Here is a 14,484-nt window from a genome sequence, read left to right as displayed (position 1 = left end):
GCCTGAAAGAAGGCAGGCTTTGCAGAATTCAGAGGTCAGGTCAAGGCCACTGCATCAAGTGAGTAAAGACAAGAATGACCTGCCTTGCTTTGGACTGTCTTTGTTGTAGAGCTTTACAGTACATTTCCAAGTTTCACTGACGAGTTGGCTGACAGGACGAATCCCCATCATTCACACAAATTGAGTTACATGAGAAGATCGATACCGCTCTGTCTGTTTAATATAAAGCTACAGCGAGCAGACAGTTAGCTTAGCTTAGCTTAGCTTAGCATAAAGACTGGAAACAGGGGGAAACAGCTAGCCTGGCTCTGTCCAAAAGTTAAACAAAATCCACCTGAAGCTCATTAAAGGTGGGGTATGGGGTAACACCATTGGGTTTTTTTCAGCACACACACTGAGCGGACAGCTAGCGGTTCGTGAGGAGATTTTTGCTGAATTTGACAAAAAGACGTGTCTTGGATTAGAATCACATACCCCACCTTTAATAAACATGTTATATCTTTGTTTGTCTGTACTAAAACTGAAGTGTAAAAAGGGCAATTCACAGTTTTATTCGGGGTTATGTGCAGGATTAATTCTTGGCTGGGCACAGTGACTTCCTGGTGTCACTGTGAGTGGATTCTCAAGGAAGTCACTATGGCCAGATTTTATTACCTTTGGACAGAGCCAGATTAGATGTTTTACCCTGTTTCAAGTCTTTAAGGCTAAGCTAAGCTAACAGCTCTTGGCTCTAGCTTCATAATGAACAGATAGAAATGAGAGTGGTATCAAACTTCTCTTCTGACTCTCTGCAAGAAAGTGAATAGACGTATTTCCCAAAATGTAGAATGAGTGCTTTAAACTTAAAACTACTTCAACCCTTTGTGGAATGATTGTAAGTCATTGAAAGTCCCTAGAAATTGTGTTTATACGTGTCCTGAATAGATCCAGAATGGGATACTGGTGTCTGGAGTTGGACACAGCTCCTCCAGACAAATGGCTCTTGTCATATAGTGTTCTCTAAGAGAGAGAGAGAGCTCTTATAACCAAACAGAAGCAGAGAGGCACACACACACAGAAAAAGAGAGAAGACAGCCCCATCTCTTCATTCCCTGTCTGTTCAGAGACTGAACACAGTGAGTTCATTATTTTTCTCTTCTCCATATCTGGAATTTATTTCTACTTAAAGCTCAGTATTATCGCAACCTATAGTGTAATAGTACCACTTAGTTTGATACTTATGTACTGCTCCATGTACATTTGTATTTTTACATGTAGATATTGTTACATAAAGTTTGTGTTGCTCTTTTGTTTTGCAAGGCTGCTTGTAGTTTTGTAGTTCTACTTTTAGTTCTGTATTGTGACATAGAGTTGCCTCCTCTTTCTCTGCAGGGTTTTCATGCAGGTACAGACAGCAGGACAGACAGTGGACTAATATTGGACCTGACAGGAAAATGGTTCCAGTTAAACTCCTCATCCTGGGAGCTCAGAACACTGGAAAAACAGGTAGATTACAGACAACAGACAGAAACATGCAGAAAAACACAGGTAGGCAAGAAGGTGGAGAAACAGGATGGGAATGTGTGGCTAATGTACCAGTAGCATAGGTTGGACATACTGCCACTGTGTTAATGAAGTAAAAAATATAGTTTCAGCAAATAAAAGAGGTTAAGTTTATGGTTCAGTTTTGGTCACGGTTTAAGAGGTTTTCCTAAATATGGAAATCTTACACAGGTCTAAAGTTGACCCCTCATCCTGAGCATTGAAGTGTAAATGTATCCAGCCTCTGTGACCTCCGCTGCTAAGATTTAATGCCAAACTACTGCTTGTCTCCATATGTCTTTTCTCAAATCTTTGTGTGGTGGGGAAATAGATCAGTATGAGAAAATGCTTTTTTGGGAAATGGACTTCTCACACTTTTCATTACAGATTGTTGTGCTCATTTTGCATCATTTAAAATAAAAGCAGTGTGATGGAAGTGACTCATTAGGTTGTTTTTCTACCATAAAGTGAAAGAACAAATAAACTAAAGGTAACAACAGGACCTCTAACAAAAAAGCAAAGCCTTAATGATTATATACTGTAGATTACTATTATATTGCATAGACTATTTTCATTTAAATGTTGCCAATATATGGGACTGTTTGTTCAAGCCACCTACACTACTAAATAACCTTTTAATGTGTCCTGCCAAAAGGAAATACAGTGAGCCCTCGAACACTAGACACAGACGTCAAACAAACATGAACCCACCCAGACTCCTTCCACCCAAACACAGAGAAAGCACTTCTGCATTTGTTTAAACAAATTACTAAGAGGATAATTCTCAAAGCGACGGTGACATAACATAACACATGAACATACAGTAGGCTGCAGATCAGATGCAATAATGTGTAAATCAAACTTCATGTGTGAATGCACAGTATGCAAGAGAATTAGCATTAGTTAGTTAGCATCTGTTGTGCTTCTGGCAGTTCACTCTCTGGTGTCTGGTTTGTGTCTCCAGCACTGTGTGTTCGTTTCATAACCAAGCGCTTCATTGGTGAATACGACCATAAAAAGGGTAAGACTTCAATAAATATTTATTACAAAGAAATAATTGGACCATGCATTACTTACCTGCATCCTTCACTGACAGTATACAAAGTGCATGTGTCTGTGTTTTACTACAGAGGTGACCTACAGATGCAGTCGGGTGGTGGACCAGGAAGCTGTTGATCTGGAGATTTTGGACATAGCTTGTAAGGTACAAGTTGGTGTCTAATTATTTATTTTTACACAAAAAATATTTACTGGCAATAAAAGTTTGTCTATTTAGCCACAACCAACCCTCAACCTTTACCAAATCGTTTTAGCTACCTAATCTTAAAACCAAAGTGTGTATCACCCTAAAATACATTTTGAGAAATAGGCTTGTATAGTGTACAGACATGAGTATTGATTTTCTCATCAAATTCTCAGCAAGTAGGTGAAGAAGACTATTTTCCAAAATGTCAAACTAATCTTATGAGGTTTTGATGAGTGTTTTGACATTAATCAGTGTTCCCCACATGGTAGCTTTATATTACATGACATTATCTCCTCCAGGAGAGCTCTGTGGCTTCTCTGGAGTCTTCCATCCGCTGGGCAGACGGTTTCCTGCTGCTCTACTCCATCACACAACGCCTCAGCTTCCTGGAGGTCCCTCGACTCAAGAAACTCATCGACCAAACCAAACAGAGTCTAGGTAGGGAACTAACGTCCTCACTATCGGAGGAACTGAATCCTCTGACTGTGACTTCAAATAGTGTATCAGGACAACATGTTGAGTGTCATTTTTTTTACCACCACTTACCACTAGGAGTCCCCAAAGTCAAAAGTTAAAGGCAAATCCTACGCAGAGGCTTTAATGTCACTAATTTGACGGTATAAATGTAAAGTCTGCATGTGTGAAAACATGTCTTTTGCAAGTTTTGCCAGGAGCTCTCCTTTTCTCTAATGTCTTTCCACAGAAAATAAAATGTCAGCAACACCAGTAACTACTGTATATTTGTGTAATGCTCTGTGTAAAGATGTCTTAGAGACAATAACTAACATACCAGCTGTTGAAGCAGTATAATCTCAGTATGTTCACTATGTTTGCTCTTAAAGTCCAGTGAGTCTCTGTTCTAACTCACACTGTCACATTTACACACACACACACACACACACACACACAGTGAAATAAAGTGATAATAAACCAGCAGGATGATGCTATGGCATGCAGAGTTGGGAGTTTGTGTTGTTACCTACTGAGCACACGATGCCAAATATGGTATGTGTGTAAGTCTGCTTCATTTGTGTATGTGTGTGTGTGTGTGCGTGTGTGTGTGTGCGTGTGCGTGTCAGTTGTTCCCACAGTGCTGGTAGCCAATAAGGCAGATTTGGAAATCGGCAGGGAGGTGACAACAGAGGAAGGACAGAGACTAGCCAAGGATTTAAGGTTTGTGTGTATTTGCAATTTTGTCTTAAATTTGAAACTGTACTTCATAATCAGTGTTTTCCTCCTGTTTGTTTTGTTAATTTTTAATGGGAAATTTGAGATGAGTGTCTCTTTATATTGCTACCAAATATCTTCAAACTACTGAATGTTGATATGAATTACATAGCGTGTGTTGTTACTGTTATTTTGATGCAAATAATACGATGAGAAGAAGAAGATGGCAATGTTATGGACTAAATGTGCATCTAATTATCTTCTGCTTAGTCTGGAGTGACGTATAAAATCTATATAAAGTTTCATTTGTGAAAGTTTTTTGCCATTAAACAGCACAGGCCTAATTTAGTCAGCAGGTACATTCAGTTTGTGTGTGTGTGTGTGTGTGTGTAGTTGTGGTTTCAGGGAGCTGTCGGTGGCAGAAGCTGTTTTGGCTGTGGAAGCAGCAGTGTTTCAGATCATCAGGTTTGGTTCAGCTGTGTTATAACTTCACACAGTTTGCAGTATTTATAGTATTTATAGGAAAACCATCCAACCAATATTCACTTGTTGAGGCTGGATGTAAGGTTTTGCTCCTGGTCAAATTATTCTTTAAACGACCGGAACACAGACACCAAATCTGATGTAGGCTGCATGCTAACACTCTGTACCACACTAATTTAAGCAAGTTTTGAGGGTTCATACTGGAAATGTAACATAATTAAGTATACTCAAAACAGTCTGTATGCATACTAGAAAACGCTTGATCTTTGAGTGTGCTGTTGATGGACACTGTTCTCCCACAATGCAATGTGCAAAGGAAATTAGGGAGCTTTTCACAGCTGGAAAAATTACAATAAATTGAGGATGGTGATGAGGCAGCTCCCAAAAGATCGTGGAAAACAAAAAAATAAAAATCTTCAGGAAGACATTTTGTTTTCTTTAGTTTTGTTTAATTGGCAAATCAAGTTAGAGTTTGACTGACATCTGACCGCTCATGTATTGTATAATTTCCTGTTAGAATAAAACTCTAAAATATGTTGATTTCTTGTATACTAACTACAAAAACAGTAAAAGATTAGTATATAGATATTGGTGGTGATGTTTTGTGTCTTTGTGTCTGACAGGCTGGTGCTGGATCAGCAGCGCCCTCTGCCTGACCGTCGCTCCTACATGCTGACTGTTCGCCATGCTCTGACCAAGAAACTGACCCGATCTAAGACCATGCAGTGGTGACTGCAGCAAACAGTCAATTCACCAGTTATTACAGTGGGACAACTGTGTGTGTTGTCTGTTCTCATTACGCTGCAGTTTTACTTCCGGACTGATTTTACGATATCAGCACTATAGTACTGAAACATAAAGATGTGTTGAATCCACTTATCACTCAGTATGTATGGAGGAGACTTTTTGAACTCCAGGTCTGAGAGTGTTCAAGGCATCTACTGTATGTGGGGACCAGTTTTAGTGTTTTAATGCAACAGTGATTTGGTTTTCTAGCTTAAGCCTGCAGCTTCTGGCTTTCTGGAGTGATGGTTGTTGAGGCCAAGGTTTCACAAAAAACTGTGCAGGAAAAGATGACCAAATCTTTGCAAATCACTGCAGATTAAAAAAATTAAGTAGACTTTTGGGTGCTAGTTTGCCTGCCTTAGAGAGTTTTGGCTAAACTGGTCGAACATACAAACTCTGGGAACAAGAGCACATAGGTTTGCACAAAAGTTTGCAGTTTTACTGCACAATTCCAGCTCAGCCTGACGTAATCTGGAAAAGAGGATGGATCCGGATGAATACAACATTAGAAGGAGAAATAATGTATGTAGTTGAGTTGGGGTGAATAATGAGTAATCACATCTGCGCCTTCCATCCCCTTTAAAAGCAGCAGACAGTTTAATGGGCCTGGATGAGAGTCCAGGGCTGTAAATCAGAGGAGAAAACTGCTTTTTTTCTGGGAAGTGCAAATATACAGTGGCTCACATACACTTTCAAGGACAGATGAAGTCCCTTTTTAAATTGGTACACCATTATTTTAGAAACAATAATATCTGTGCAGTTAGGGTAGAAACACAGTACTTGAAGCACATATAAAATAATATAAAATATGCATTTAGGTTTATTTACTGTACATGTCAGCATGTGCACAATAATTCCACTACAGCAAAAGCAATAGTCTGTTTAAGCCATATACATTGTATAAACTGAGAGCCCTGCTACAGGATTTTGTGTCCTAGTTTGTTATTTGTTCCATTCTCCAGTAGAGGGCGGTACAGTCATTTAATTTAGTGCAGACTCACTACAATCCCACAGTATGTCACACTATTAGGCCAAAAGTGTATGAATACCCGTGTAAAATTTGGTGTGGAAGAAGTTGGCTAGCCATGCACAGAGCCCTTATGGCCCAACATAGTGAGATCCAAAATCTTGTGGAAAGCCTTCCCAGAAGAGTGGAGGCTGCAGATTAATGCCCATGGTTTTGGAATAAAATGATTAAGAATCACATGTGGGTGTAATGTTCAAGTGTCTACATACTTTTGGCCAGGCTGTCAAAGTTCATTCAGTCCATCAGTTTGTGAGTAAAACAGTTCAACTTGCCCTTGTTGTAGGAGTGTGTAGATGATGTAACAGTGAGTAAAGAATGAGGCTGGCTTTGATTACAGTCTTGGCGTTATTCGACTCAGTCTCTGTATTCCTTTCCATGTATCTCTCTCTCCTCATTGCTCACTCTGAACTTCTGAACTTTATGATCGGCGAGAGACATCTGAAAAAAGAGAGACAGGAAAAAGCAACTCAGCGAACTGCAGAAAATAAGACAGACTGTAAGAGGGAAGGAAAACGTTGGGCTTCTTTGGCATCTTATTTGTTTGTAAGGAGCAGAGAAAGGAAAGAAGAGCTGTTCAGTTGCAGCCACACTATGTCTGACTACACTGTTTATACACACTGCTGTATCTCCAGCTACTCGTAAAGTACAGGAAGTACAGGAAAATTGACCGTGTGCTTGCTCTCCATCCCACCACTCTGTCCACCCCATGATCATTTTATACATCAACTACTCCACCCAACTACCACCAAGCAACCAACCACAGAACCCTACTGGGCTTGTACAAATGCAGAGGATGAAAATGTGCAGATAGTTTTCTGATTCTGGTTTTAAAGTTACAATCCTTAAGATTTTCATTATATCACCACAAGGCCTTCTTTATTTAAAAAATGTGATGTGATGAATCCTCGATTTGTTTGGCTGCACTGTAAACAGAGACATGAGTCTCTCTTCTTCTGTTGCAATTTCTGAAAGAGTAGCCGCTCAAGGCGTGTTTGTTGCCCCCTGTGCTCGATACACATGTCATTTTGAGCTGAACTATGGGACCTCTAATATTAAAACACACCTGCTGTTATCACCAGTCACTACAGGTGTCGCCAAATTAACCATGACTGAAATCTTAGGATTATGAAGTAAAATCTTAGTATTTGCCAGGTAAGAACAATGAAAAAATGGAGATATTGCTTAAATTAAAATATTTTCTACAGGTCCTCCAAATTATGCAGCAAAATTCATGTTTGTAATTGCACTCCAAAACTGTTACAAATCACTGGAGCAAAAATTAAACGGTTTTCTGATCTGGTACTGTAATGGTTAAGGTTTGATTAGGTTTAGGCACAAAAACTATTTGGTAAAGGTTAGGGAAAAATCCGCTAGAGGTCTTTGTCACTTGAACATGAACATATGTTGTTATTGGGCATTTGCTGAAACAACGCTGATGTTTCTCTAGTTTTTATTATAGTGGATTGTTGTTGTGCACATTTGCATTACACAAGATATTACAGTAAAACTGTAAATCAAATTTGGGTGTTGGCATTTATTCTTGATCTTGAAAACAGCAGTTTGACAAAATAATATTGACTCAAGGTCCTCTTACTAGCTTTTTCCAGAGGTCTTCGAAGACCTGAGATTCAGTTGAAAGTTCCAGCAAAAGCGAGTAAGTGTTTAGTAGTTTGAGTTGCGATTATTTTGTCAAATTGTGTATCAATTGGTTTATAAAAAAACTTTATATGCTGGTTTATTTAGCTATTTCTCTGTATACCTCAAACCTAATGGCACTATTGGTTTTATTTCAGGTGAGGCGATAAGTTGGATGATGGTGGCTGCTTGGAACCCCAAAAAGCCTTGTGCCGGCCCTGACCGCTAGTTTAATCTTAACAGACGGCTTGCAAATAGAAGTCATTAATATCAAAGTATGAATTTATATTCACCAACATGAGTGTGTGCTACAGTGAATACACTCAGGCCTCTTAACAGGGTCATCAGAGGAGAGATTATGTGAGGACTAATTGTAATTGTCTGGTAGTGATAGTGAGGTGGAATGTGAACCCATCATTTACTCACACAGACACACATAAGTTGTGTGTTCTTGATGTTATTTGTGGCCAACAAACCTGAGTAGATTGGAGAGACAGACGGAAGAGCAGGATGACAACAGTGAATGTGTGGAGGGGTTATGACATCACAGCGGTCACCAAGGAGACGGAAGGTCAAAACCTCGGTCACCTCTCTCACCGCTCAGAATAGAAGATGAGTCATACCTGCATCATTACACCAACAGCCAATCAGAGAGCTGGCTGTCACAACCTGCATCAACAGATGACCAACCAATCACAGAGCTATTGCATTCAAACAGACAAAAACTCAAGCTTTGGGATTCTTGTAAGTTTGTACAAATCTGATTTATTTTAAATAAATACATGAATCAAATGTATTTCTCTAATCCTGACTGACTTATTTGGAATTGGCAGTTTATATGCAAAGTAAAGTTAATAGTTATTTACCTTGTAACAATATATGAATGTTAAATCTTACTCTGCATCCTGGACTGTGTGTTGTGTCCAGGAGGAGGTTGACACTTACTTTCCATAAAAGCTGACTGCTGTTGAGCTCTGCTGATCAGTGCCAGTTTTGAATTGAGTTTCTCCTACCTTGCAGGCAGCCATTTGTTTCCATTCGAGTTGATTTCATGCAAAAGAGACATGAATACAAACCAATGGCTGCGTACAACACTATTCAACAATCACTCATCAAAAACTTAAAAAAGGATTAGCAATAATTGAAAGTGTACATGCATTGTAGTAGATTTTCAGGTATGGTCCTTTAAGTTATAATCATTACAGCTGCATCTTTCAATATTTGTATATTAACAAAGGGTGAAATGTATAAGTGTAATGTGAAAGGAGTTGCTCATAGTAAAAAACCCAGAGACCCGACACTGCAGTTCCCCTCAGCTCCATGGAACGTTTTGGTACCTCGTTTCCAGCAGCAGGCAGCTGTTTTCAGTAGAAAAGCCATTATACGCTACCTGCCCAGCACCAAACAGCAGATGGACAAAGTTAGCGACTAACTGGTGAACATAGTGGAGCATTTAGCAGCTAAGGAGCCAGATATTTGCCTCAGGAGTTGGGGGAGTCCAAAACAGAGCTAAAAGGATAGTGAATATTTGACGTACATTTGCCAGGTGCCCAGAAACACGACTCTAAATGAATGCTAATGTTGCCCTATGTCTGCTGAATAGGCAACTGTTTGCTAAAACGTTCACCATACCAACTTTGGTGGTGATAGTATGTCAATGTTATGTTTACAGGTTGTTTCTGCTGCACCCAAGTGGCCAAAAACAAAATCAATTAATGGCACTATAAGATCCATCTTCTATAAATCTTTTTGAATGTTTTGAAATGTGCTTTGTTTACATTGGTTTACTGATTCCTCTTTAAGTGGCTCATTACTGCCTCCAACTGTTGACATGCATTAATGCCCTCTGCACTTGGCAGAAATGTGTATCACGCCACCCCTGTACTTGTGCTGGTAAAACATCAACACATTGCTCCACAGTGCCACCAGCGGTCAAAAACTCCACAGGGTACATTTCAATCTGAATCCGGATTAGTTTAGGTTTAGGAGAGTATTACTGTAGTCAATGGAAGGTCACCAGAGTTATTCAACACCAATGTGTGTGAGAGAAAAACAGAGACACCCTGTCCCTTGGGGTGGGACACCTCCGTAAACTGATATCTGGAAGGAGAAAGGAGACAGAGAAAAGAGGACAGGTGGAAGCAGAGAGAGGAGGAATGAGCGATAAGAATGAGAAGAAGTGAGGCAGAAAGAGGTTGTAGAGTAACATGAGATCATTACATAACTATTGTTTGAATAGAATATAAAACATGCACACAAATACCTGACGGTAATCATTGTAGTCCTGTATGACAAAGGGATTCTGTCTCTTAACCTCTACCACATCCTCTGCAACGACCTTGATATGAACAATACATTCAGGGGTAAATCCATGAAAATATTAAGTAGCTTGTGATTCCAATCTGGGCCCAGTTCAAGTCATGTGACTCGAGTCCTCACCTCTGAGTAAAATATGAATGCTGAAGGACCCAGAACTGAGTCATGCAGTACTCCACTTGCAATCTTACTTTTTACAACTTGGATTGAAATAAAGTCCTGAACTGATAGACGATAGAAATGTCTACAGCCACACTAGCACCTCTGTAAGGCTGCACTTGGGCACAGCATTACTTTGAGGTAAATGCTAACATCAGCATGCTAACATACTCACAGTGACAATACTAACATGCTGAGGTTTAGCAGCTGTAATGTTTCCCATGTTCTTTATCTTTGTTTAGCCTGTTAGCATGCTAACATTTTTTAAATAGCATTAAACACATTTACAGCAGAGACTGATGGGAATGTCATTAGCTTTGTAGGTAGGCTATTTGGTAGGTATTTAGCACCATCATAAGGTCCAAATTTTAATTTAACGCTAGATGAAAAGTTGAGGGATTTACAATTCATCCTGAGGGGGACATGAACATGTGTGCAAAATTGAATCGCAATCCATCCAATAGTTGTTGAGACATTTCACTCAAAACCACTCATTTCAACCTCATGGTGGCGGTAGAGGAAAAGTCAGGGGATCACTAAAGTCATTAGGATTTATACTCCTGGAACTATGAATGTCTGTACAAGGTTTTGTGCCAATCCATCCAGTAGATGTTTCACTGAATAAGTTAAAACATTGACCTCATGGTGGCGCTAGATGAAAAGTCAGAATATCACGTCATTAGAATTCAACCTCTGGGCACCGTAAATGTCTGTACCAAATTTCACAGCAAATGAATAACACTTAGAAATACCCTTCTTACAGGCCTCTTTCACTGAAATCTACCTAGATTACGTAACAGGTCAGAGCTGCAGTACACACTCATGCACCTCTAATACCTGCAACACAATGAACAGGGTTCCTCTCGCCACTCTGTGTTTCAATCTCTCTATCTCTTTGTCTCTGCCTCTCAGAGGAGAAACTATATGGGAATGAGACGGGTGAGCCTCAGCAATCATGGAAGAGAAATATCTATTTCATTCCCACTTTGCAGTGTGTGTGTGTGTGTGTGTGTGTGTGTGTGTGTGTGTGTGTGTGCGTGTGCGTGTGTGTTGTAGCTGCAGGCAGTATCTCGGGGTGTCAGAACAATCTCTTCACTCACCTGTCTTTTTCTGTTTTTCTTTCACACACAAACACACATTCTTCAGCATAAACCCGTATCACATTTTGTTAAATAGTAAATGCGGTCGGTGTTGCTCACGCTACATTTAAAATGTTTTACAGTCTAATTCTATAGATTGTCTTATTTCCATACTTTAATAAATGTATTAAAATGTCTCAAATCTATATACTATATGGGTAATATTACATCCCCTTCACTCTGCTAAAATCTCCAGTGCCTGCCAGTAGACCTTTTCATTGACATTTGGACTTGTCATAGCATGAAAATCCCAGGTGGAACTGATAACATTAACGAGGGCTCAGTTCCATGTAAGTGTCCCAGAAAGTCATGAAAAAGGTCTATAAAACAAATGAACCAAACATGGCCTCTTAAAGGCTCTGCGCTCACTTTTTCTCATTTATTATTAGACCTCTGCTCGGGTTTATTCTTATTAGTACTTGCTGTACTAATAAGAATGATAATGATAACTCTTCCCCCCAAGCTAACAGGAGAGTGAGGGAGATCTCTACATGCCCACACAGTCCTGACAGGACATCAAATCAGCCAAAATGATTTTAATCACCTGTGTGAGTGTGTCATGGGTGTGCAGGTCCTTTAATGCAACAATAACTCTCAAAATCCACACCTTAAAACTAATATGATGAAAATAAAACATACACCAGAAAAAGAACTGTTGATGTGAGAATGGTGAAATAATGTTTCATAATAATAAGTTGAATTTTCATTGTTTATTGTTTGTTTATATTATTCTGTATTTAGTAAAAGGATGTAGAACAGTGAAAATGTATGCTGTTACAAGTAATAGTCCTGCATTCAAGATTTTACTTAAGTAAAAGTACATAAGTATTATCAGCTACATGGACTTTTAGTACGAAAGGTAAAATTACTAAATATGCAAAATGGCCCCAATCAGTGTCATACTATTATTTATATTGTATTATTGGATTACAATTGTAATTGGTCGACATGCTGCATTTTTATCATCATCACGATCATATGTTTTGTATACACAATCTTAATTTGCAGAGTTACTATAGCTTTCAAATAATGTAGTGGAGTATAAAGCACAATATTTCCCCCTGAAATGTAGTGAAGTAGAAATAAAACTGTACTTAATTACATAGCCTACTTGTGTAAATGTAGCCTGCTCAGTGACTTTCCCCAACATATATAAACTTTTGTTGCAAAGATAAAATCAGTATCTTTAGGCTATATTTTGTGTTTTGGGCGTGCTCGTTATTTGACGCGACGGGGCGGGGCTCCACTGAATATTCATTAGGCGCGTGGGAGAGACGGCGCACGCGAGTAGAGGCTGAGCAGCACGCACACAGCTGGATGGATAGCAACGTCTCCGCCACAGCAGTAGAAGGATGTGAATTTCCGACATTTCTCAAGTTTGACACTAAAAGAAAGCAGCGGCGGGACTCAGCTCGACTAACCGGGTTTACATACAGGTGGTGCAAATAACGGCTGGATACTAACACAGCACGCGGCAGCCGTTTGAAAACAAACTGCTTCATTTTAATGAGTTGATTTTAAGATTAAGACAGATAGCTACTGCCCATCCGTCCAGTGAGCTGTAGACAGACACAGGCAGTCATGATGGAGTCTATCTTAGACAGTTTAACAGCAGAGAAACTCTATCCTTCCGGAGGGACCAACCTGTTGGACCTGGAGGAACTCAGTGACGGAGATTTCCTCACTAATGTGGTGAGCTCTCGCTCTTATGCATTTAAGTCTTTGACTTTTAGCCTGCCTCTCCTTAGCTTCTCTGTGAGTCCACAGCCCACATACTGACGAGTATAAACTGTCCAGTCCAGCTGTTTCTGTTCAGCTGGAAGTCAGCTGTCCCTTAAATCAAACTCACCTCTACTGCCTGTTCCGCCCGGAGCCGGACCTCAGGAGGGCGGTGTAGCTGTTAGATCCTGACTGACATCCGGGGCTCCTACCCTGCGTGCGTATGTGTGTGTTTTAATTGTGTAAACCAATATGTGAGTCTGGGAACACCGACACGGGCTGGCGAGTTACTGGTTAACTTGTGTGTGTGTGTGTGTGTGTGTGTGTGTGTGTGTGTTCAGCTGGCAGGTGTTGCAGTCCTCAGCAGCACACCTGATTATTAATGTGGAGCTGAGTGTGTGTGTGTGAGAGACCATTAATTGACCAGTGTACAGTAAATAAATACTGTATTGGTCTTCATTAGTTTTCAATTAACTCTTCTTCTGTTTGTCTTAATTAAACCTTAATTAGAATCAATGCATGTATCCCCCAAGTAGCTCATAAAATTATTAATGCCTTGATTACTGTAACTCAAGTCTTATTTTAAGTATGAGTCTTAATTAATATTATAACTTAAATGATTAGTCAATGAATTGATCAGTCGACTAACAGAAAATTAGTATATATTATAATAATTAATTCATTGTTTAAGTATTTTTTAAAACAAAAATGGCAAAACAAATTCACTTGTTGCACTTCCTAAAAGTGAAGATTTTCTGGTTTTCTTAGTATTCTGTGATAGCAAACTGAATATCTTTGGATTTTGGACTGTTGATCAGACAAAACAAGACCTTTTAAAATGCCTCCTTGGGCCCTGGGAACTTAATTTTATGCCTTAATTTACTCTAGTTACCCAATTGTTAAATTATATGTCTAACTTTGTGTTAACTCTTGTTGATTTCTATCAACTCTCTCAATATAAAGTGTCTCCCAGACAGTTATGCACTGTCAAATTGCAGTTATGCGTGCCATATCTGCTGTGGACACCTTCATTTAATTAAACCAGCTCAGTGCTGCTGCAAAAGAGTTGACATAATAGAGATGCAGGGTGCACACAAAGTTCAGACCGCTGCATGAAAAATCAGTTGGACAGTTAAATCTCTCTCCTCTCTACATCACTGAGCCCCCTTTAAAACCACCTGTTGTCACCAACCCTGTCTCCATATCCTCATCCAAAAACATCAGGTTACCGGGGCAACAGCTCTACGTATAATCCCCCGTAGCACCTGAGACGTTGCGTCTTTAAT

At 39.6% G+C, this 14,484-nt stretch overlaps 2 protein-coding genes and 1 long non-coding RNA gene across 7 annotated transcripts in view; 2 read left to right on the top strand and 1 right to left on the bottom strand.

Moving 5' to 3' along the window:
* Positions 1–1,017: 1,017 nt before the first annotated feature.
* On the top strand, positions 1,018–5,537 carry zgc:110699 (uncharacterized protein LOC325371 homolog). 2 transcript variants are annotated; one of them, XM_044188655.1, is made up of 8 exons: positions 1,019–1,115; positions 1,372–1,485; positions 2,486–2,542; positions 2,652–2,725; positions 3,067–3,205; positions 3,847–3,940; positions 4,328–4,399; positions 5,041–5,537. In XM_044188655.1, exons 2-8 carry the CDS (start codon positions 1,434–1,436, stop codon positions 5,147–5,149), a joined length of 597 nt encoding a protein of 198 aa, XP_044044590.1. In that variant the 5' UTR covers positions 1,019–1,115; positions 1,372–1,433; the 3' UTR covers positions 5,150–5,537. The 2 variants fall into 2 exon arrangements, with proteins under 2 accessions (XP_044044591.1, XP_044044590.1); XM_044188656.1 differs by lacking the exon at positions 4,328–4,399 and having other exon boundaries at positions 1,018–1,115.
* Positions 5,538–5,995: 458 nt separating this feature from the next.
* LOC122872434 lies at positions 5,996–13,462 on the bottom strand. Of its 4 annotated transcripts, none has more exons than XR_006377117.1 (4): positions 13,329–13,462; positions 10,129–10,203; positions 8,342–9,255; positions 5,996–6,668 (listed from the first exon to the last, which is right to left on the bottom strand). It is a non-coding gene; the product is annotated as an uncharacterized LOC122872434 (long non-coding RNA). The 4 variants fall into 4 exon arrangements; XR_006377119.1 differs by having other exon boundaries at positions 8,342–9,223; XR_006377116.1 differs by lacking the exon at positions 13,329–13,462 and adding an exon at positions 11,441–12,200.
* The window catches only part of creb3l1 (cAMP responsive element binding protein 3-like 1), a 35,767-nt gene continuing 34,060 nt past the window's right edge, over positions 12,778–14,484 (top strand). The window contains exon 1 of the mRNA XM_044188652.1: positions 12,778–13,171. Within this exon, the coding sequence (XP_044044587.1) occupies positions 13,061–13,171 (111 nt within the window). The 5' untranslated portion in view covers positions 12,778–13,060. The remainder of the gene's footprint in view (positions 13,172–14,484) is intronic.

The sequence above is a fragment of the Siniperca chuatsi genome, linkage group LG24, assembly GCF_020085105.1.
Source record: "Siniperca chuatsi isolate FFG_IHB_CAS linkage group LG24, ASM2008510v1, whole genome shotgun sequence".
In the NCBI taxonomy this organism is placed as follows: domain Eukaryota; kingdom Metazoa; phylum Chordata; class Actinopteri; order Centrarchiformes; family Sinipercidae; genus Siniperca; species Siniperca chuatsi.
This window is presented reverse-complemented; position numbering and strand designations above follow the sequence as displayed.